Here is a 22,077-nt window from a genome sequence, read left to right as displayed (position 1 = left end):
GGCTCCGCCTACACTGCGTTACTACCCAGTTCCTAAACTGTAATGGAAGCGCAGCATGAAGTGAGTCGGCCCTGTTAAGGCCCAACGCGGCCAAGCCGTACCGAGCCGTACCGAGTGTGGCCGAGGCCGACCGTGTAGTGGAAATGCGCCATTAGAGAGAGGAGCGCTGGCAAGAGGGCTAGAACTACAACAAGATGGACATATTTGACCGTGATTTAATTGTAATACACGTTTCAAAATGATGCCGAAGTAACAACATACTGATACCGGTTAGTAAAAACCATGAATTAATGCTTTGTCAAGTCTGCAGACAGACGGCAGGCGAAAAACCTTTTAAAATTCGTGTTTTTCTAGATGGAGATTGGCTAAGCTAACGCAGTATATGCCCCGACCGTCCACACTCACAACAACGGCCTATACAGACATAAATTAAGCAGCGACTGTATTCACCATGACACAGGCAGTCTGTGGTGTGTACTTGTTTAACTTTTGTCGAGTTTCTGAACATATATAAGGAGCTGTGAGCTCTGAGTGCTCACAGCTAACGGCTGCGTTGTGTTTCTGGATTTCTCATTGAAGATGACGTCACGGCTCCGCCTACACTGCGTTACTACCCAGTTCCTAAACTGTAATGGAAGCGCAGCATGAAGTGAGTCGGCCCTGTTAAGGCCCAACGCGGCCAAGCCGTACCGAGCCGTACCGAGTGTGGCCGAGGCCGACCGTGTAGTGGAAATGCGCCATTAGACCGGTTGTAGGTGACGGATGCAGGCTCCTCTTCTGATCAGAGGGTTCCGCTCCAACCTCCCTAATGTCATTATGTCTTCTCTGTACGGTTATGTTTTTTCCATCTAGTAACCTTGTTCTGTATCAGTACATATGGTTTTTATTTCTGCTTGTACTTTTGACCTGAACATGTATTTCAGTTTCTTCTTTCTTAAATAAATGACTCTTATTTTGAAAAATGTTTTACTTCCAATCTGTTTAATTATTTAATAGACAAGTACAACGTTACAATATAGCCCTAACCTTGCAATCCTGAATTCAGATTTGTAATCACTTTATTAAGGGGCACACCACAAATTTAATTTTGCTCTTACAATGACATTGAAATAGGTTTAAAATGAAATATCAAAGTATAGGAGGCTTACATATCTGAACTGTTAGTCTCAGTTTGAGTTTGAGAAAACACTAATACATTTCCCATAATGCTACTCGCATGGCTTCTTGTATTACACTTTCCTGCCTTATAAACAAGCAAATCTTTCAAACTCGGACATCAGAGTTGACATTTACTTCTGAAAGCCTCCTACAGAGCCAAATAAGAAATGACACGACTGTATTACATTGGTGAGAATTTACCACCTGGCAAGGTTTCTTTTTTTAAATTAAAGTTAGTAGAGTGCTTATTTTTTCAGGCCCACGTATGTGAATAGAATCTGAAATGATCAACGCTAGTTGCTCATCAACTGTCAATGTAGAAATATTTCTTCTGTTATGCCTTCTATTGACAGTTTGATTTTGTCAGGCAAAAAGTAAACACAGTTTATAATGAACTCCTGATGGCCTTTTAGCTGTTTAACGTAATATCATGGTTTCAAAGTGAGAAGAACGCAGTATATAGTTGTTTATTGTACTATTTGTGAAAATAGTTTGTTTCAGAAGTTAAATGATACAAAGCTGCATTACTTAAGACTACAGTTTCACCTTGCTGTCAGCATTCGTTGTGCTTTAAGTTTACGCATTAAGCTAGGGAAATAAACTCAGTGAGATATTTATTTATCTTATTTATAAATGATCTTAAAAAGTGGAAGCAGACTGAAGAAATTGAAGGAAAAAACTGTGATTAACACTGAGGTGGAGTCTGGACATCGGCTATAATAACCGTTGTGGATCACATGTATCTCAGATGAGTCAGGGTGAGCAATGATCAGGCCCTGCTCCGTGTCCCGGGGCGGGACGCCTCCTCTCCAGGAATGCTGATAAAAGGACGGGCAGGAAGAGCTCTGCGAGTGTCCCTCAGCTCGTCCTGAGCTCACCACTTATCAGCTGTGAGTGTTTTTTATCTTCGTCTCTGACATTATCTCTCCAGACTGCAAGTTGTTTTTCTTGTCAGCCAGTTTGTTTTTTTCTATGAGAGGAATGAGGCATTAGATACTTTATTTAGCTTTTCTAGTATCACTGCTGACTAGGGGACACACACGTGCATGATGGCTGAGAGAAAGAGGATCGTTGTATGGAGCTATTTCACTACTGTCAATGACAACTTAGCGAACTGTGATGTGTGCAAGAAGGCAGTTTGCTACTGTGGCCACTTTGTATTGTTATAAAGTATCGGTATCGGTATCGGCGATACTGGCCCTGAAATACTTGGTATCGGATTGAATCCAGATTTTGTGGTATCGCAATCTGTGTGTTTCTTAATTAAGAGAAGCAGAGGTGCAATTACATGCTTTAACAAACATGAAGTTGTGACCTTTGACCCTCATTGCATCACACATGGCTGCTGTGATTAGCTTCCATTAGCTACAGCTTGGACATGTCAGGCTGCAGCCAATCACAAGTCACCTTAAGGCACAAAAGCAAGCTACTTTTGTTGAGAGATGTAGGAAGGAGAGAGGAAGCGTAGGCCAGATGGTATGATGTTGCTGCGGTTTGTGCTCTGTTCCTCTTCTGCATGTGTTGATTTCATGTTTGCTGCTTTGGTCTAAATCTCTTATTTGAGCTGCATTTGGTTTGGCTGCTTACTGTTGATCTGATTGTTTTTTTTCAAAGATGGCACTTTCACTGGTTTACATCTTAATTGCTGCCATTCATGTGGCCTACTGCTATCCTACTGCCTTCGAGAACTTGGAGGCAACTGGTAGTGAGTATAACTTTACACAGCTTCTTCATGATTTCTTGTTAGTTATATCAGAGGGATGTGTTGCTCCTCACACTGTCGGCTTTTTAAGAGTTTATTTTTCATTCCCTCACAGAAAACCGAACCTCAATTAAGTTCCTGGCTGTGGGAGACTGGGGTGGTGTGCCCTATCCGCCCTACATCACCGCTGTGCAGAAGACTACTGCTCGGGAGATGAGTAAAGTAGCAGAGCAGATGGGAGCTGACTTTGTTCTGTCCCTTGGCGATAACTTCTACTACAGAGGTGTGGACAGCGTGGACTCTCCTCGGTTTCAGGTCAGTTGAGTAAACTGGAAATATGGGGCATGAAATGTGAAGCAATATTGTGTAAGGTGGGTTAAAAACAAAGAGCTTGTTTCTCATCTTAATCTTCTATCAGGACACGTTTGAGACTGTGTACACGGCCAAGTCTCTCAAAGTCCCCTGGTATGTGCTTGCTGGCAATCATGACCATAAAGGGAACGTCAAAGCTCAGATTGAGTACAGTAAGAAATCGGACCGATGGTAAGGATGAACCTAAACATTTATATAATAAATAACTTGCCTTTAGTCTAATAAAAGAAAAACTCAAAGGAATACTTAACTTCCAAAATGACCCTTTTTAATATCAATTACTTGACCATGTTTTTTTTTATAATATGTTTTTCCTTACATGCTTTCATGGGGAACTTTACCTGAAAGAAAAGTCTTGAGGAATTCAAGTAATGGAGGCCTTGCGGCTGCGAGTACTACTGTTTTTTTTTTTATTTGGTGTTTTTTTAAGGGTAACTTATTCTCAAATTAATGTGATTGCGAAGTAAGCGCAAGATATGACTTGTACTGCACAAATTGAGTTTCTTATTGAAAGTCCCAATTTACATAAATTCATCAAAGCTTTTTTCTATTTTTGGATTCTTCGCTCACTGTGAAGTCATGTTCTCTTTTCTTAATATTAAAATATATATATATAATGAATGAAATCATAACTTTATTACAGACTCAGGGTCCAGATACAAGACATTACATATAATAAATTACATACACAGCATAAAAAAAAATTCATAATTTAATTCAGTGTCCTACAAAGAGACAACTATACCAATGTCTCCACAGCTGTAATTGGTAGCGTGTAGTACTAAACCTTATGTTTGATAAGGCCAAGAGGATTTCATTAAGCAGCAAATACATTTATACATGAGATTTCTTAAAACAAACAGATAGATAGATAGACAAGGTAGAAAACAAATGTTGTTGAGGCAGTAAGCATAGCATATTAAAAAAAATACCCCTCTTGTGGGTTATCCAATTACATCAGTTTTGGTCAAAGACTTACGAACAAGATGACAAGTTTCAAAACGTATAAAAATAGAGCGTTAGTAATTGACATACAAATGATCATTTCATCAACCTATTGTTATTGTCACAACCCTGCTATCCGTAACCTCCTCAGGAGGTTCCCCTCTTACTATTACGAGCTGAACTTCCGGATTCCCAACACTGGGAAGACCCTAACCATCATCATGCTCGACACCATAATGCTGTGCGGCAACTCTGACGACTTCCTGGACGAGAAGCCTCGCGGCCCTCTGCGTGGGGTGGATGCCAACCGCCAGCTGACGTGGTTACAGGAGCGACTGGCTCGCTCCACGGCAGACTTCCTGTTGCTGGCTGGCCACTACCCCGTGTGGTCCGTGTCTGAACACGGGCCCACAGAGTGTCTGCTGCAGAGGCTCCATCCTCTCCTCAAAAAATACAACGCCACTGCTTACTTCTGCGGGCATGACCACAATCTGCAGGTAGGTTCATGTAAGCTCTGTTGGTATTAATCTGCATGACTTTCTTCACATTAACCTTCTTGTTTTTGTACCCCGTACAGTATATTGAAGAGTCTGGTGTGGGCTATGTGGTGAGTGGGGCTGGAAACTTCCTGGATCCTGATATCCGCCACTGGAACCATGTACCCAAAGGTTCAGTGAAGTTCTTCACAGGCCAAGCTTCAACTCTGGGAGGCTTCGTCCATGCAGAAGTCACCAAGAACAAGATGATCCTGACCTTCTTCCAGGCTATAGGCACGTCTCTCTACCGCACGGTCCTCAGCCAAAGGAACTTTGAGTAGACTAGCTCATACAGTATGAGTAGTGTAACTTCAGATCACAGAAATGGATCATAACCCTGTGTTTTAATCGTTGGCATTAATATTTCGATGCAATTCATAATGTGTATTTTAAAAGAGAATCAACTTGTTTTACATGTAAATCTATTGTTAAAAGAAAATAATAAATGTTTTTTTTGTAAAGAATTTGTCAGCATGTGGATTTGCAAGATGGAAATATTTTCTTATGAAGACAAAGAGTTCAGAAGACTGTGGTTCATAGAAGTGCTTAGTGTCGTCTGCAAATGCAACCATGACCAGATCTGTTGGTCTGAATGAGTAAGCAGTTTTAGTTTTGACTTGAAAGAGTTCTGAGGCTTTTTTTATGAATTAATGTATTTTACAGTAAGACTGCTCAATCCCTTTCTTGTCAGGTCTGGTACATGTGTCGGAAGGTGGCACTGGTCTCCTGCTCTCTCCCAAATTGAGCTTTTCCCTCTACCAACTACCTAACTTCACTCCTTCCACCTTTGAATTCCATGCCGTCACAGTAACCCATCCTATACAATTAACCATTGTTGTTCTCTACCGTCCACCAGGCGCCTTGGGGGACTTCTTGGAGGAATTGGATAATCTCCTCTCACACATCCCTGAAACTGGCCCTCCTGCTGTACTTCTCGGAGACTTCAACCTCCAGACAGGGAAGATAGCTGAACGAACATCTCTTTTAACCACCTTTGCTTTCTCACTATCTCCATCCCCACCAACTCATAAAGCTGGCAATGTCCTTGATCTCATATTCTCAAGGAACTGCACTACTTCTAACCTCTCTGTAAACCCGCTTCACACCTCGGATAACGTTTTCATATCTTTCTCTCTACCTCTTTCCAAACATAACAAACTAATCTCTTCTAATTCTGCACCTGTCCGCCGTAACCTTCGTTCCCTCTCCCCTTCTACTTTGCCTCATCGGTCCTCTCAGCCCTCCCTTCCTCTGACTCGTTCCAACTCCTGCCTCCAAACTCTGCTGCAGAAACTCTCCTCTCTACTCTTTCATCCTCTCTGGACTCTCTCTGTCCTCTCGCATCTCGGCAGGCTCGTCAGTCCCCTCCTGCTCCCTGGCTAAATGACGCACTGCGTGCTAATAGAACCATCCTTCGGGCAGCAGAGCGGAAACGGTGGAAATCCAAACACCCTGACAACCTCCTAACCTATCAGGCTCTCCTCTTTCTCTGCTTCGATCTCTCAGGCAAAAAGCACTTTCTTTCAAGATAAGATCCAATCTTTCTATTCCAAAAAACTATTTTCCATCTTTTCCACCCTCTTAGAACCCCCCAAAGCCCCTTCCCCCTCCTCCCTTCTGTCAAGCGACTTTGTCAACTACTTTGAAAAAAAGGTTGATATTCGCTCTTCTTTTTCTGACTCACCTTTACTCACCACTGGGTCACCTGACCCACCTTTCACACACTAACCTCCTTTTCCCCTCTCTCTCCAAGTGAGGTTCTTACCCTCATTACCTCTGCCCGTCCTACCACTTGTCCTCTGGACCCTATCCCCTCAAACCTCCTTCAGACTATCGCTCCTGATATTCTACCGTTTCTCACCCATTTCATCAACACTTCTCTAACTTCTGGTCACTTTCCAAACAGTCTCAAGGAGGCAAGAGTAAACCCTCTCCTAAAGAAACCCACTCTCAACCCGTCTGATGTTATAAACTACAGGCCTGTCTCTCTCCTCCCGTTCCTGTCTAAAACACTTGAACGCGCTGTCTTTAAACAACTCTCCTGTTATCTCCATCAGAACAACCTTCTTGATCCGCACCAGTCTGGTTTCAAGGCAGGTCACTCCACAGAAACGGCTCTCCTTGCAGTCTCTGAGGAACTGCACACGGCTAAAGCAGCCTCCCTCTCCTCTGTCATCATCCTTTTGGATGCTGCATTCGACACGGTGAACCATCAGATCCTCCTTCGCATTCTCCAAGAACTTGGAGTCTCAGGCTCTGCACTTTCCCTCCTCACCTCATACCTCAAAGACCGCACCTACAGGGTAACTTGGAGAGGGTCCGAGTCCGACCCTTGTCAATTAACTATAGGGGTCCCTCAGGGCTCTGTTCTTGGTCCCCTCCTCTTCTCCTTGTACACAAACTCGCTCGGATCAGTCATTAGCCCGCATGGTTTTTCATACCACTGCTACGCTGACGACACCCAATTAATTCTGTCCTTTCCCCGCTCAGAGACCCAGGTTGTCGCACGCATCTCTGCTTGTCTAGCTGACATCTCTGTGGATGTCTGCTCACCACCTCAAGCTCAACCTTGTCTACCTGCATGTGCCATCCGACCGCTGCAGCTCATCCAGAATGCAGCGGCTCGTCTGGTCTTCAACCTTCCAAAATGTTCCCACACCACGCCGCTCCTCCGCTCACTTCACTGGCTTCCAGTAAGTGCTAGAATCCACTTCAAGACAATGGTACTTGTGTGCCATGCTGCGAATGGATCTGGCCCTTCCTACATCCAGGACATGGTTAAACTGTACACCCCAGCACGTGCACTCCGCTCTGCATCGGCCAAACGGCTCGCTGCACCAGCACTGCGAGGGGGACCCAAGTTCCCATCAGCAAAAACACGTCGGTTTGCTATCCTGGCTCCAAAATGGTGGAATGAGCTCCCCATTGAAATCAGGACAGCAGATAGCTTACACATCTTCCGGCGCAGACTGAAAACTAATCCTCTTTCGGCTCCACTTCAAGCGATAGAATTACTAACAAAGAATTGCTAACAAAGCACTTGTATACTAGTAAAGGACTGGCTTATCTAAAGCCAGTTGAGTAGCACTTGAAATGTTTTAGCTCTATGAAACCTGATGTACTTATATGATTCTGTTTTCTTCAAGTTTGTATCTTGGTCGAATGCACTTATTGTAAGTCGCTTTGGATAAAAGCGTCAGCTAAATGCAATGTAATGGAAGAAATTATACCTCAATTTTATACCTCTGGTAACTGCTCCAAGTTTGCACTTATCTAAACTTGTACATCCAAATACTTAATCTTCCTGTGCTCCGATTACTTCCTGCTAACAGGAGGAGACTGGGTAGGAATGTAACTGTTTGCTCTCTATTCATAAACAGTAGCTAAATATGACCGAGTAACTCAGTAGGTGCTTTTGTTCTCTTTATGAGCCACCATAAACTTGCAGTTATGTACATCTAAGCCATTAAAATAAGTACTTTATTCCCTTAAACTTGCCTGCTAACATACAATCTGGAAGGATAAGATGTTTTAGTAGGGTTGGGCAGACTCAAACTAGAGACAATCTTGCCATGAGATTACACCAGCTGTGATGCCAAGTGGGGGTGGAGCATTGGCTACATGCCCACTCCCTGCCCCTACTTTACACATCTGTAACGTTCCCTGACTGCTTCTAAGGTTGCGGCTCTATCACGGTCATAAATCTGTCAAATACCTCGGTCTGGTAATTGTTAATTTGTTGAGAATAGACAGAATTGCATCACTAAAACATTCCCACATTTTAGGTACTAGACTGGTTGGCATAACATTTTTGCTTTTAGATAAGTGGATACCGTGCTGAGAACAAAACAACTTTTTCCAAGCCATTCACCTGTTTAGAGGCTTTGACTGAATATTTCCCTCTAACGCAGGGATCAGAAGGCATACAAGAATCTCACAGTGCACCTTAATGTGCAGGCAACATTTTGATTGCTTTCATTTGCAAAATTAAATGTGCAAATGTCCCAAATACAATGTTGTATTTGGGACATCACTCAGCCTTTTTTAATATGGGCCATCAAAAGCCAGTGTTTTAAATACTGACATGACCTGATTGCCTGCTGCTGAAGGTACTAAGAGGCCAAGACTTCCACAGTCCGTGTTCTTCTGTCCGTAACAGAGAACCACCTGGCCTGCCAACAGAGGATTAGGCTGAATGACAGCAGATTGGCAGGGAGTGACGGCAACCAGGATAAACTCAGCCAACCAATGAAAAAACATTAACCTGGGGGCATAGCAGAACAGCAGGGTTTCTGTTTGTTCTCCCTTCTCCAATGTTGAGTTGTTTAGATTTACTGCCCTTAATAGTTCAAAAGAAATGCATACAGTTAATGTAAATGACCATGGTATGCTGGTTAATGGCTTTAAACATCTCCAGACAGACGAGGATGTGCCAAGATGTCTTATTGCATAATGTAGTTAAATGCAGTAATCATTGTTCTCATTGTCTTGACCACAGTCTGACTATAGCATTGCTGACTCAAGTGTGTTGTCCTGATCCAATCAGGATGAGTTACAGTCTGCTGGTGTCATGCCATATCAGACTGAGAGCTGGAACTGAGAACTGAGTCAATGCCAGAAATAAATCCTCTGAGGTTAAGCCGTCACCGTAGGCTAAAGGACAATAAATGATAGCTAAACCATGACTTACTGACAGCAGAGCAAAAGAAAGCTTAATTGCACGTGAGACAGACTGATTTACAGTAAGTATATACAAACGTTGATCTTTCACCTACAGGCGACCTCAGTAGATGCCCTGTGGGGTTTGCAACAAGAAACAGTTTAAATGTATGACTAAAGCACCTAAAACTAATTATTTTTGTAATAAACACAGCTCAAATGACAGTCACAATGTGAAAAGGGTTGCTCCTCCCTGTTATAAACCTACATGGAATTGTCAGCTGATGCTAGTGCGTGCTAGCTAGCCTGATTAGCATGTTGTATCCTTAAAACATGTTAACTTTGATATTAATTGCTAATTTTATGAAGCAATGCCATATCGCAGACAAATGGAAACTAGCAATTGAGACCATGAACTCATTGAAACATGTCTAAGATAATAAATCAAGTAAAAAGCAATTATCTTATACTCTATGCAATCTGACTTCTTCTTGCAAACAATGGACGCACCCAGTGCTGGCCATAAGAAATGAAGAATTAAAAAGCTCGTATAAGGTCAAATAACTATCTATGACCACATTTTAGCACTTGTGAAACCTATCAAACTGCAATGACAAAGAGGAACATGCTCAATTTTGCATACATATGCACAAAAGAAGAATACAGGATAGAGATGACTGCTAATACAACTGCTAATTAGCATGTAACCGAATGGAAGCCATGCTCATAATGTAATGTTATTAATTGAATTCCATGTTTTTCGTTTACCCTTTATATTATGTTAATCAATGTTACATTTCTTGAATTCTGATGATGCACTTTTACTGCACAACTGTACACATTTTGAGTCCTTGTTGGTCACAGGTGTTTTGTTAAATAGCTACATATGTATGTTTCCCCAACTGTCACCCAATGTCCAGGACTGCAGCGCATTAATCCTGCGCTCACATGTTCCAGATAACAGCTAATCCAAAAATGTGTCTACGTGTTAATGTTATGTTATCAGATGTTCGTTGATCAGAAAGCTCATTATTTATTCTATAGTGTAGGTCGGATATAGACAGTGGAACATTAAAACTGGGGTCATCTAGCACAGTGTTGAACCCTGCAACAGAAATACCCAGGGCCAGAAACGACACTATAGAAATTAAATTAAAACAGTGTGAACTGTGATGTTAGGGTCTGAAACCTTCCGGCATCTCACTTCCTCAGATTGACCTTTTTTCTTTATTGGCTCCACCTTAAACCCTAACCCCCCGGCAGCCCTTGAAAAGCTACTCTGCAGGGTCAGTGACGACTTTAGAGCACTGAGATCTCTTCTCTGACGAAATAGGATTAGAAAAACTTCCCCCAAATCAGAACTGAAAAATCCACATTCAGAAAGTTGTTGATATCCTAAATTAAAGCTGTAGGTGTTGAGAACTTTAATAAAAACTATAAGTAGAAGCAGAAATCCCAACAAATATTGTATCTCTTTCACTAGTTTTACACTGCATGCTTGCACCCCTTGTCATACAAGCAGAATAAACAATGTAAGCTTCAGAAGTTGTTCCACTGAGATTAGGCTGCGGCTGTCCGATTATCTAATTCAAAAGTAATAAAAGGATGCTGTATTAAAGGCTAAACTGCTTATCTAATCTTCTCTGCCTAATCTCAATCCCTCACTGAATAAGGGCACTCTAAAACTGGTTTTTTTTCTAACTTTGATGTTTGTCCAGAGAGAGACGGTGAAGGTGGAATAATCCCTTTTTTAGTTCTGGGCACAAACACAGGGAATTATTGAAAATGCTGATGTTTACCGTGTGTGTGATGTTGCAGCTTCATGTGCTATTAAATGCTTAAAATAAACCCCAAAATCTGTCTGTTTTTTGATGCCAACAAGCTAAAAGATATAGCTTCATAACTTCTGCTGTTACTACCTAAACTGACTGTACTTAAAGATCTGAGATCTGCAAAATCAAAAATGTATTTTACATCAATACCCAAATTGTGTCTTTAAAAATGTTTCATGTGAGCCGATCATTTTATTTCCAACATGTCTTATCATATAATGTTATTGCCTTTATGTCCATTTTATGTGTACTTCTGTAGCATTTTAATAGATATGACTTCTTTGAATCATATAACTTCATATCAAGGCCATCATTTAATACATGTCACACTTTTCAACCCCATTCACTACAAATACCCAGATGATAAAAGATTATTAGTAGACATGATCACTGTATTTCAAAATCTTCCTTTTTATATTGAATGAATCTTCTGCTTACTGTGCCTATGGCCTCACACAGTCATATTACCACACTCACCTCCACTAACTGAATTAACTACACCCTATAGGGAGTATCCGATCCTCCTGGGCCAGAAATATATCAAGTGTCAGAAATAAGATTGACGCACAAGTGATCTTATCTTAGTACTCAGCTTTATTTGACACAGTAGCTCACTTGGCTCTCCTGCAATGTGCTCTCTTCATCATGTCTCTTCAGATACAGTATAAGACAGGATATTCCAAAAATATATAACGCAACTTTAAGACGTGATTTTGGCTCTGTTCATGGCCAAATATCAATTCATTATAAATGAGGATTGTTTTATCTCGAATACAGTCACAAGCTCAACTTAACTCCATCTGAAGTTTGTCAATGATAGTAGAAACTCTACAAACATAAAAACAGGTGTAAGACGTGAGTCTGTTAGGAGAAGGTTAATAGTCACGATGCTGACTTGGCACAAATCCACGAGAAAAGTGAAAGCCATCCCACTGACTGTCCCTGGCTCTGATCCTGAAAAACTGTTCTGTTTGTCTTTTGTCTTAAATAGACACATCAGTTAGTCCGACAGAAATAAATCCATTCAGGAAAAGTCTCAATGCATAGTTTGCAAGTCTCTGCCGGCCATATGATGTTATTGGATTTGTGACAATCATTGATTTTCATGTGAACTTCCCAGTTACTTATTTCCTTTGTGTTTCAGAGGTGAAACATGGAGCTAAAGATTGTCTGAAAACCGTCTCTGGATCCTTCGTGCTGCCTCACGCATCACTCTCCTTTGGGATTTGGTGATTGTACGGCGGGCTGTTGACGTTGCTGAAGGAGTTGGGGAAAAAAGAAGGCATGTAAGGGATCACGGCCATTAGAGATGGGGACAACGGGCTCTCATTTGGGGCAGACATGGGGATGATGACGTCATCCGTGTCCCACACGTGGAAGGCATTCGGGTGGGAGTGGTTAAGGGAAGGTGGTAGGTGCAGAGGGCTGTTATACCCCTCCCCTTCTCCGTCTTTTTTGATGTCATCTTCGACTGGGCCCAGCAAACAATCTGTGGACAGAAAGAAAGGATTCAGAATAATATTACATAATAACCTCCTCCAACATCCTTACAAAACTTTCCTCACTGTATTGTTAAGATAGCACAGAGCAAGTACTCAAAAGACAAAAGTTAATTTGGTCTAATTTGAGCCTATAAATTATCACAGAAATATTTGTTTTAAAGACCGTATAGCTGTATGCTACGACAGGAACCTTTACTGGATGATGTGTGGAATTTCTTCTTTAAAGATATACACTTATAACCCCAAGCTTTGAAAAAAGATGTGCAACCAACAATTGAACTGAGAGTTTTGGATTGAATGTTCAGGTAATCCCTGATACTAGCTAATTGAGCCAAGTGAGGAGAACAGATGTCTCAGACATTTTCTGATCCTGTCTTTATACTAGAAAAACAGGTGAGTTGAGACTCAAGCTGTAATACATGTTGGAGCAACTCAAAGTTCAAAAAACGGTTTAGTTTTGCCATCACTGGCTTCATTAAGCATGAATTTATTTATACAGTTTGATACTAGATTGTAAGCCGTATAAATGTATCAGGACAAACAGCACAAGATGACTTACTGTTAATTAGATCAACAAGAGTTATTTTATCCAACTAATGTTAGTTTAAAACGAGTCAGCTCCACTTATAGAAATGAGTACCTGTTATATCCAGCATGAGGTCCTTGATGAGGTGACCAACGATGGCGTAAGCCACAGCAACTATGACCAGTGCGGCGACCAGGAGGTAGAGGACAGACTTCGGTAGCTGGATGACGTCCCTGGAAGGAGGCTTGTACTCAGTGTACAGAGGCTTCATATTTTGAACCAAATACTGAAATGAAAGTCCTTCTTCTGTGTGGTTTAAATTGGCCATATTCCCACAGTATAAGATACCAGTTCTCCTACAAAAGTGGTTTATTCATCACGTGCAAAGCGGAAAGGTTCCCAATTTGACTCATCCACTTGCCCAGGTGTCACTCCCTAAAATGCAGAGCCAGAGTCAAACACTACTACTTAAAAATAAAATAAATATATTTGATTAAAATATAAGGCAAAATATAATAACAAAGAATAGAAATAGACCAGTGAATACATTTACCCACCTGTCAACGTTTTTGCAGATTCCATATTAGTCACATATGGATTTTTGCTTGTCATTTCACCAACATCCAGAGGATTTTAATGAGTAATATCATGTTGTTTCCATCAGTTTGTCCCTCCACACCAGACATCAGGACTATTGTTGGCAGGGTTTGTGCCTCTGTGCTGTGTGCCGTGTCCTCCTCTCAACTGAAATAATCCACACTGTGGGCGGTGAGACAGAGGGAGAGAGAGATGAAGCAGGGATTACACTTCTAATCACAGTCGATCAATCAGTCTCTCATCCCATCCCCATCCCTCACACAGATTACCAAATCCACGACAATCTGATTGAGTGCCCACACACACTAACAAAGAAAAAGTAAATAATAAATCCTAAGACATTTTAAATTCTTTAAGGTTATAAATACATCCTTCTGACTTCCTGACTGGAAAGGTTTAAATTAAATCATGCCCCATTTCCGGAATTCTCTTTTTTATATAACTTCTGATAATCTCTCAACGGTCTCTCTGATTGATGATAAATACGGTTTTCTGTCCATATTTTAACTGAAGAGTGTTTACTTAAATTGGTGAAAACATTGGTGGAACTGGGTGGAAAGCTATAGGCCTACAGTCTATGGTGGAAAGTATCTGACCTGACAATGTTTAGGTATGGCCTAGCCTACTTTTTTTCATTTTCTTTGGCACTGTTCACCTAATACCCATACCTAATCCTAACCTCCTAATATTATTTACAATACAACTCTCTCTAAACAACTCTCTAAAGAGCATAACGGGGTTTCATGCGTTTTTAGTTTTTTTTTATTAAAGGTGTTTACATCTTTATAGTAAGTTATTTTTACAGTGTGCTGTTGCTACTTTCTACCTCTGCTAACAAGGTGAGACCATCTCCTCCTTTTAAACTGTAGCTTTATAAATGTATTATATATATTTTTATCTTATTATTTTTAGTTTCAATGTGTATTTGACAACATAAACATAAAAACGAATCCAGGGGACAAACGTTACCTTAGCGGGACAGCACATTAGCATTTAGCTGCGGCAGCTAAAAGTGCAGATAGTTAGTTAAGCTTAAACGTCACACAAACAGCACCGGTCTTCTGAAAAGTATATTATAAGCAAAGTTTGTAAGATCATATTAATATAACTATATTCATAATTTGGTTTGTATTCGTAAAGGTAATGTTACACTTAACTTAACAGCCTAGAGGGGGATGCTTAAGCTAAAGGAGTCAGTTAGCTAACGTTAGCTGTAGTTCATTAGACTTGAGCCATCCTCTTTTACTAACGTTACATTGCACAGAACACTGGGTAATATTTGTTACCAACACTATTTGTGTATGTTTAGCAGGTGTGTTTTGTTTTGTTTATTTTAGATTTGCAGAGTCAAACAAATCAACATGGATTTTTACTTTGACGACCTACCATCCACCTCACAGTCCACTCCCAAAAGCGGACATGAAGATTCCCAAATGGTAACCGATTATCACATTTATCTAAAGACCCAGGACTCACAAAATACGGTGTTAAAAACGTTTTTTTTTTAAATTGTCCCAACTGCTTAAGTTTTCCACAAGTTAAAAATGTTCGTCAATATATTTAAAAACGATTTGATGTTGACTGTTAGGTGATCTATGAAACCATTATTGTACAGTAAATGTTTACTGTAAGCAAGCCATCTTGTAATAATACATACAATAATTGTAATTGTTTCATTGTCCTGGATGATACAGACAGAAGACACAGACAACGAGTCACCAAGAGGAAAGTCCTCAAGCCTGAGCATGACTGATATTCAAGAGCAGAATACCAGGTTTAGTACAGTCCATTGCATCAACTTCAAGTGATATTTCGTGTAGCAGTTTGGTCCACTTGCTCTAGGATGATGAATTCTCTATTGTCAATATCTGTCTTAGCTCGAAAGTAACCGACATCAGCAGGAGAGTCCAGGAACTGGTGGAAAAGATTAACAACAGCCGCACTAGTGACCAGAAAGTGATGGACAGCTTCCAGGACAAGTTAGTCGCAAAGGTATTTTTTATCATCATTTAGTGTACATCTTTTTACATACTTGAAAAATACTCTTTTGTGAACTTCACTTTGGCCCTGAATACACGTTATGCTTGAATGTAAAGGGCAAATGATGCCTTTACTCTGCCCACAGCTGTTCTATTTTAGTTAAGATTCTTTTTTTATTTATTTGTTTCCCTTACATTTAATCCCCTAGGTGACAGAGATGTGTCAGCAGATGAAGGAGCACTTGTTCACGGTGTATGAAGAGAACAGCAATGAGATGCAGGTGAAGTTGCTGGAGTTGTCGGAGGTGCTGGAGAGCTGCACTAAGCTCAACAGTGAGCTCCTGGAGGCCAGTCATGCACTGGCAGGTCTCAGAGGGGCCTTGGCTATTAGCCAGACATCAGAACCCTAAAAACTAGTAATTGTTCCGATGTCTGCATGATTTGTTAAATTGTTCTGAGTTTGTTCATGTGCTCTTTGGTTTACTATGTTGAGTATTCTGAAAAGTTGCCTTGCAAATGCTGGCGAAAAAAAGATTACTCCTTTTTCTTCTTATTTTTCCATGAATACACGGTACATTGTGTCTTTTCTTATAGAACATTATTATTAATTGCAATTAGTTACATTTTCAGTACCACAAACATCTAATGTGAATGTCTACCTATTTCTGGTGTGCAGTTCATACATGGCTTCTTAATCAAACATTCCCAGGTAAACATTGTATTGCTTTTTATGTGTGCTAATGATTGCATTCAAAGAAGACTAAAACAAAAGCTGAACCCATGTTTATGTATGTTCAATTTCAGAATTTTGAGTCAATTAAAAAACTATAGCTTACAAGCGGAATAAACCACATTATTTTTGTTCTTAGATGTTGATAGTTTGCACCATATCTTAAATAAGTCAGCTAAGATGGTGTGATCTTTAGTCATACAATTACTAACATGATAATGTAAAATGACAGCAGAACACAATTATCAATTGAGCAGAGGTCTGTATTAAGATATGTTTACATTCTGAATCACAGCTACAGTCACATCTTACCATTAATTTAAAGCCATTTATTTACATATTTAATTGTCACAAAAACTCATATTGCTGCAACTTAACATGCACCAGGATTAATCACTGCCTAAAATATATTTCAGACATATTAACTGTACACTTGTCCTCACAGTTTGGACCAAATGCTTAGTTAGTTTGACCTAACATATTCACCAAAGATGAACCAAACAGGCAGTGATGGACAGATCCTATCACTATTTTTAAACAATAAATGTAATGAGGTATTTAGGATTTAGCTAAAATGTAAGCCTGATTAAGTGCACTTCATGTTTTACTCATATGGGTTTGCCAAATGAGAAACAGGAAGCACAGTATAAATCCAGGTCATTCCATTTCAACATTTTACTTTTCAACAGTAAAAGACTGCAGTCCAGTGATGGCTCTGCCCAGGATCAAGGCATGAATGTCATGAGTTCCTATAAAAGAAAGAACAATGAGAAACCTTTATCAACAAGTGGTTTTCACATAGATGAGGAAATACTTCTCTTGTGAGTAGTAGTTACTATGATTTGGCATTTCCCAAACTTTCCTCAGTCCTCTTTAGATAAGAGAATACACATTGTTTTGACTAATAGTTCTGCCAAATTACAACAGGATCGTTTAATTTCTATTTTTTGTTTAAAGTTTGCTATGTATAAACTTGATTTATTATTGGACAGTGTTCTAAAAAGTGCATTTCTTAATCAACCTCTCATAATCTCTGCACTGCTGACCTCTGGTGGTTGAGGTAAATAATTGCAGCTAAGTTTCACATCTTTTTCACTACAATAATGAGTTATGTCGGTATTTAAAAAATGCATACTAGATGTATCTGGGTGTGTGCTTACCCTCGTATGTGTTGACGGCTTCCAGGTTCATGACGTGACGGATTATGTGGTACTCATCTGAGATGCCGTTTCCTCCAAGCATGTCTCTGGCTTGTCTGGCAATATCCAAAGCCTTGCCACAGCTATTCCTCTTCAGCATGGAGATCATATCTGGTGCTGCTCTATTAGGATAAGAACACATATTAAAACAAACTTTTTTTTTCTAGAAGACAGCATCAACCGCTGACATAGCCAGAAAAGACGCTAACAATGTAATGATAGTAAGAGAAGACTCACTTCTTGTCATCAATAAGTCTTCCCAGGGTCAGACATGACTGCAGCCCAATGGTGATCTCTGTCAGCATGTCAGCCATTTTCTTCTGCATCAGCTGGTTCCTGGCCAGTGGCACCCCGAACTGGATTCTGATTGGAGGAAAGAAAGATATGAAAACCAATCCATTACAAAAAAAGATGAGGCTGGCATAACAGGAGGAGAACTGGATTCAAACACAGTATGGTAATGTTTAAACTTTTTCCCTGAGGTTGAACTTTGTTATGTCTGTTAGGTTGTTCGGCTTTAAAGGGATAGTTGTGATTATTTGTAGTGTTGCAGAATGAGGTTCTTATCTAAAGTCGGGAGTACAATGTACTGCTCTGGACAGGGGCAGCAGCAAAACATATGTTAGCCTCGTAAAAAACCTTGCTTGAAATAGTATCAGTTGTCAACTTTATTTGTAACATTTTCACTGGTTTACCTTGCCATCAGACAGCCCTTTCGTTTGGTTTACTTTGTTTGTGTTGTGTAACTTTAAAACTCTTAATGTTTGTATTCAACTATGGCAACCGATTACACATAATAGTGAAGATATTTCAAATACGGGCGTACACAAATCAACTGATATTGATTTTTGAAGGTGGCTAAATCAAGTTTTCCGGCTGCCCCCTATAAAGCAGGACTGGTAATACACCAACTATGGATAAGGACCTCATACAACCAGACTATAAACAATCCAAACTATCCCTTTACCTTGACTGAACACAAAAACTGTTAACAGAAGGTCAAGTACCTGTCCAGAGTGTACTGTCGGGCAGCGTGGAAGCAGAATTCAGCAGCTCCCAGAGCTCCCCATGCAATGCCGTACCGAGCGTTGTTCAGACAGCCAAAGGGACCCTGATCACAAAGGTCAATAACCAAAGAAATGTTAGATTTTAAGACACAGCACTTGATCTCAATGATGTAAGAGAACTTGGACTAAGAGAGCAGCCACTTACAGCCAGACCGGAGACATTTGGCAGCAGGTTCTCCTGGGGAACCTCCACCTCATCCATCAGGATCATGCCGGTTGCAGATGCCCTCAGCGAGAACTTTCCTTCAATCTTGGGGGTGGCAAAACCCTTCATTCCACGCTCCAGAATGAAACCCCGAATCTTGTCATCTTCACACTTGGCCCACACAACTGCGATGTCTGCCTCTGGGGAGTTTGTAATCCTAGCAGATAGAGAAGAGTGAAGAACTAGAAAAACATGAACTGCATGACTGTATATGCAAGTATTTCACAAAGGGCTTGACGCTTGGAATGGACCAAAGTTTCATTGAACGTTTTGGACCTTAAATAACAAGCTAACCCACGAGTGTGATTTACAGCATTTGTTAAGATTTCATACATACTAGCATATAGTAGAAGTTATTTTCACATTGTTGGTCTCTAAACAACTCTGTATCTTCAATTTCTCCCATTCTGCTTTGAGATAACACTCAAGAAAGCCAACGCTCCTTGTATGTGACTACCCACCAGGTCTTGGCTCCGCTGACGCTGAAGGTACCACTGGAGGGGTTGTATTTGGCCTTGGTCTCCATGCTGCTGGGATCACTGCCGTGGTTGGGCTCTGTCAAGCCAAAGCATCCAAGGATTTCTCCACGAGCTGCGAGGAAAATAAAAACACGAGGCACGATCGTAAGTACGTCCTTTTGCTTTTTATTCAAGCATACCAATGCAGAAAATGTATTTCTCACCGAGTCGGGGGAGGTACTTCTCCTTCTGGGCGTCCGTGCCGTAAGCATAGATCGGGTGCATGACCAGGGAAGACTGGACACTCATGACAGATCGATACCCGCTGTCCACTCTCTCCACCTCTCTGGCTATCAAGCCGTACGCCACATAACTCGTTCCTGCACAGCCGTACCCTGCAGGGTGAATAAAACACCAAGTAATGAGCTATGAGTAATTCTTATACAAACATATAGAAAACAAATGTAAAGACCTTGAAGCACACAATGGTGAAATAATTTCCTTTAATTTTAAAAAGACCTAAAGATTTAGTAAAAATTGCACCTGACCTAATCGAAAAATAATAAAACCCAATGTTGTAATGAAATGTACTGATTGATGTTGTAATAACATCTTACATATTCATTTATGTTGTGTTTGAATACATGAAATCAGTGTCAAATACAAGTGTGTTTTTATTATACATTTTGAATACTTGCACACTTAACATTTCTGAGGACAAAACTATTATTGGTGTTGAGTTTTATAACAATGTAGGTGCATATTTTACAAGTTTAAACATGTTTGGAAGATATTGTTATTTAAACATTTGTTTCAGTAATTTTTTATTCCATGGTACGAAATTGTGAAGGTGAGGCTTTGTTTCATTTTACCTTTAATAGTTGGGCCTAAGACGCCCAACTCTCCCATCTCTGAGACAATTTCACGGTGAAAATCTGTAGCATGTTGGGAAAATAAAAACTGACAGTCAAATATTAATCAGAAACCAAACACTTTTTGCACAACTTAGATATTCTAACAGTTGCAACTCGAAAAGTGTGTAAAAAAACAAACATAATTCCTCTGTATGCTTTGCTTACGTTCATGTCTGTTGGCCATGACGATGCGGGGCATGAGCTTTTCCTGGCAGTAATCACGGAAGGTGTCTCGGATCATGATCTCCTCCTCTGTAAGCTGACTCTCAATATTCAGAGCGTCCCGCCAGTCAAACGCCACCTTGGCTGAGGGTCGGTCATACACATAAACACACTGGTTATGTCACTGTGTCATGTGACAACAGGTTGTGTGAAGAAATCTGGACAGTTCAGGATGGACTTTTAAAAAAGAACTTCACTCACGTGCCTTCGCCGGCTTTTTGATTTCTTCAACATCTAAAAAGGAAGAAAAATTAAAATGTGCTTACCTTAGAGACATTTAAAAAAGTACTGTTTATCTGTTTTGCCTTCCTGTGAGTTTCTTTTCATTTTGGACAAAGGTGAAGAAGTTTGATATGTCTCTCAAAACAATCACTCTAAACTTATATATATAAATATAATATACATATATTAAAATAACTATGATAATAATTGTACCTTTGATTGCTGTTGCAGCTGTGCCCTGGGCTCTGGAAGCAGCAACAGCAGCACATTTCTGGCTGTTGCAGAGCAGACGGGTGACAGCACCTCTGAGAGCCATTTGTTTTCTGAATAAAGTGGAAACAAGATGAAATATTTATTAAAATGGTATTACATTTCAAAATGAAAGCACATTTCAAGTAGGTTGAGTTCCCAGGTGAGAGAAACCCAGATTGTCAGAACATAATATAATATAATGTCCTTAATTAGCTATGAACAGTAGCCTATAGCCTATAGTGAGTTTAATTGGTTCATAAACACACTTTCTGTTTGAGCATTAATTAATATTATTGCATTAATATCACTTTATGCAAGTCTTAAAATAGATGGTTGAGTATAGAATAGACCCTTGGTTACAATACGGTTAAAAAAATTAAAAGAAAATCCAACTTTAGTCTGTTTACAAACAAACTAGCATGCTGTTACTTTGTGAGCAACGTTCACATTCCCTACATCAACTCGTACATGCAATAATAATAACACTTCTGTGACTTTTTTGTAAGAAAGATTTGTCTAAACTGTACCTTAATTCTCACGGTGAGTTTTCTCGAGATCCTATGACTTTTCAGCGATGAGTTATAAAAGTTGCTTAAGTAACATCTCGCCGGTAGCAACGTCACAGCGATACGTAATGTGACGCATGGGAGCTGCTGTCCTCCATGACAGGTGAGGCAGGAGACACTGGAGGCAATGCACGACCAACGCGTGGAAGTTGCTCAACCAGCCTATAGCAGTGGGAAAATAATGACATTAAATACATTGGAGAGGTTTATCTGTTGTGAGTGTTTCATGCTGCTTCCTGTACCGTGCTTAGCGAACGGTTTAAAGGTCCAGGAGGCGTGTTGCCACACTCAAAATGGCGGATATGCAGTGCTGTGTGACAGGTGTAGGTACCATATGTGTTCGGCCTACCAGATGTGTTCGGGGTCCGTTACGCTTACCAATGACGTCACGCATTGGCTGTACGGTAACCCAAGAGGACATTTTACACGGTCAA

General features: G+C 40.4%; 2 protein-coding genes across 4 annotated transcripts; one reads left to right on the top strand and one right to left on the bottom strand.

The window, feature by feature from the left end:
• Positions 1–1,981: 1,981 nt before the first annotated feature.
• Positions 1,982–5,177, top strand: LOC117481725 (tartrate-resistant acid phosphatase type 5-like). Of its 3 annotated transcripts, none has more exons than XM_034129599.1 (6): positions 1,982–2,048; positions 2,773–2,863; positions 2,976–3,175; positions 3,279–3,403; positions 4,329–4,674; positions 4,755–5,177. In XM_034129599.1, the coding sequence occupies exons 2-6, from the start codon at positions 2,773–2,775 to the stop codon at positions 4,992–4,994; spliced, it is 1,002 nt and encodes a 333-aa protein (XP_033985490.1). In that variant the 5' UTR covers positions 1,982–2,048; the 3' UTR covers positions 4,995–5,177. The 3 variants fall into 3 exon arrangements, with proteins under 3 accessions (XP_033985490.1, XP_033985473.1, XP_033985482.1); XM_034129582.1 differs by lacking the exon at positions 1,982–2,048 and adding an exon at positions 2,550–2,634; XM_034129591.1 differs by lacking the exon at positions 1,982–2,048 and adding an exon at positions 2,632–2,650.
• Positions 5,178–16,785: 11,608 nt separating this feature from the next.
• LOC117481708 (glutaryl-CoA dehydrogenase, mitochondrial-like) lies at positions 16,786–21,931 on the bottom strand. Its single transcript, XM_034129549.1, has 13 exons — positions 21,886–21,931; positions 21,605–21,805; positions 21,039–21,148; positions 20,805–20,837; positions 20,547–20,687; positions 20,340–20,402; positions 19,692–19,862; positions 19,471–19,600; positions 18,950–19,166; positions 18,745–18,848; positions 17,975–18,100; positions 17,699–17,859; positions 16,786–17,287 (listed from the first exon to the last, which is right to left on the bottom strand). The coding sequence occupies exons 3-13, from the start codon at positions 21,139–21,141 to the stop codon at positions 17,214–17,216; spliced, it is 1,323 nt and encodes a 440-aa protein (XP_033985440.1). The 5' UTR covers positions 21,142–21,148; positions 21,605–21,805; positions 21,886–21,931; the 3' UTR covers positions 16,786–17,213.
• Between the last annotated feature and the right edge of the window lie 146 nt (positions 21,932–22,077).

Source organism: Trematomus bernacchii, unplaced genomic scaffold (assembly GCF_902827165.1).
Source record: "Trematomus bernacchii unplaced genomic scaffold, fTreBer1.1, whole genome shotgun sequence".
NCBI lineage: Eukaryota > Metazoa > Chordata > Actinopteri > Perciformes > Nototheniidae > Trematomus > Trematomus bernacchii.
The sequence above is the reverse complement of the archived record's forward strand: the minus strand, read 5'-3'. Positions and strand labels throughout refer to the sequence as shown.

Bases quoted from the DNA above. Each gene is read 5' to 3' on its own strand.
- LOC117481725 (XM_034129582.1), top strand. The intron at 2,864-2,975 runs GTGAGTATAACT...ATTCCCTCACAG, and splicing joins GAACTTGGAGGCAACTGGTA to AAAACCGAACCTCAATTAAG. The intron at 3,176-3,278 runs GTCAGTTGAGTA...ATCTTCTATCAG, and splicing joins TGGACTCTCCTCGGTTTCAG to GACACGTTTGAGACTGTGTA.
- LOC117481708 (XM_034129549.1), bottom strand. From the start codon at position 21,141: ATGGCTCTCAGAGGTGCTGTCACCCGTCTGCTCTGCAACAGCCAGAAA. The intron at 19,863-20,339 runs GTAAAATGAAAC...TTCACCCTGCAG, and splicing joins CTTAGGCCCAACTATTAAAG to GGTACGGCTGTGCAGGAACG. The intron at 17,288-17,698 runs GTAAGCACACAC...TTTCTTTTATAG, and splicing joins AGCCGTCAACACATACGAGG to GAACTCATGACATTCATGCC.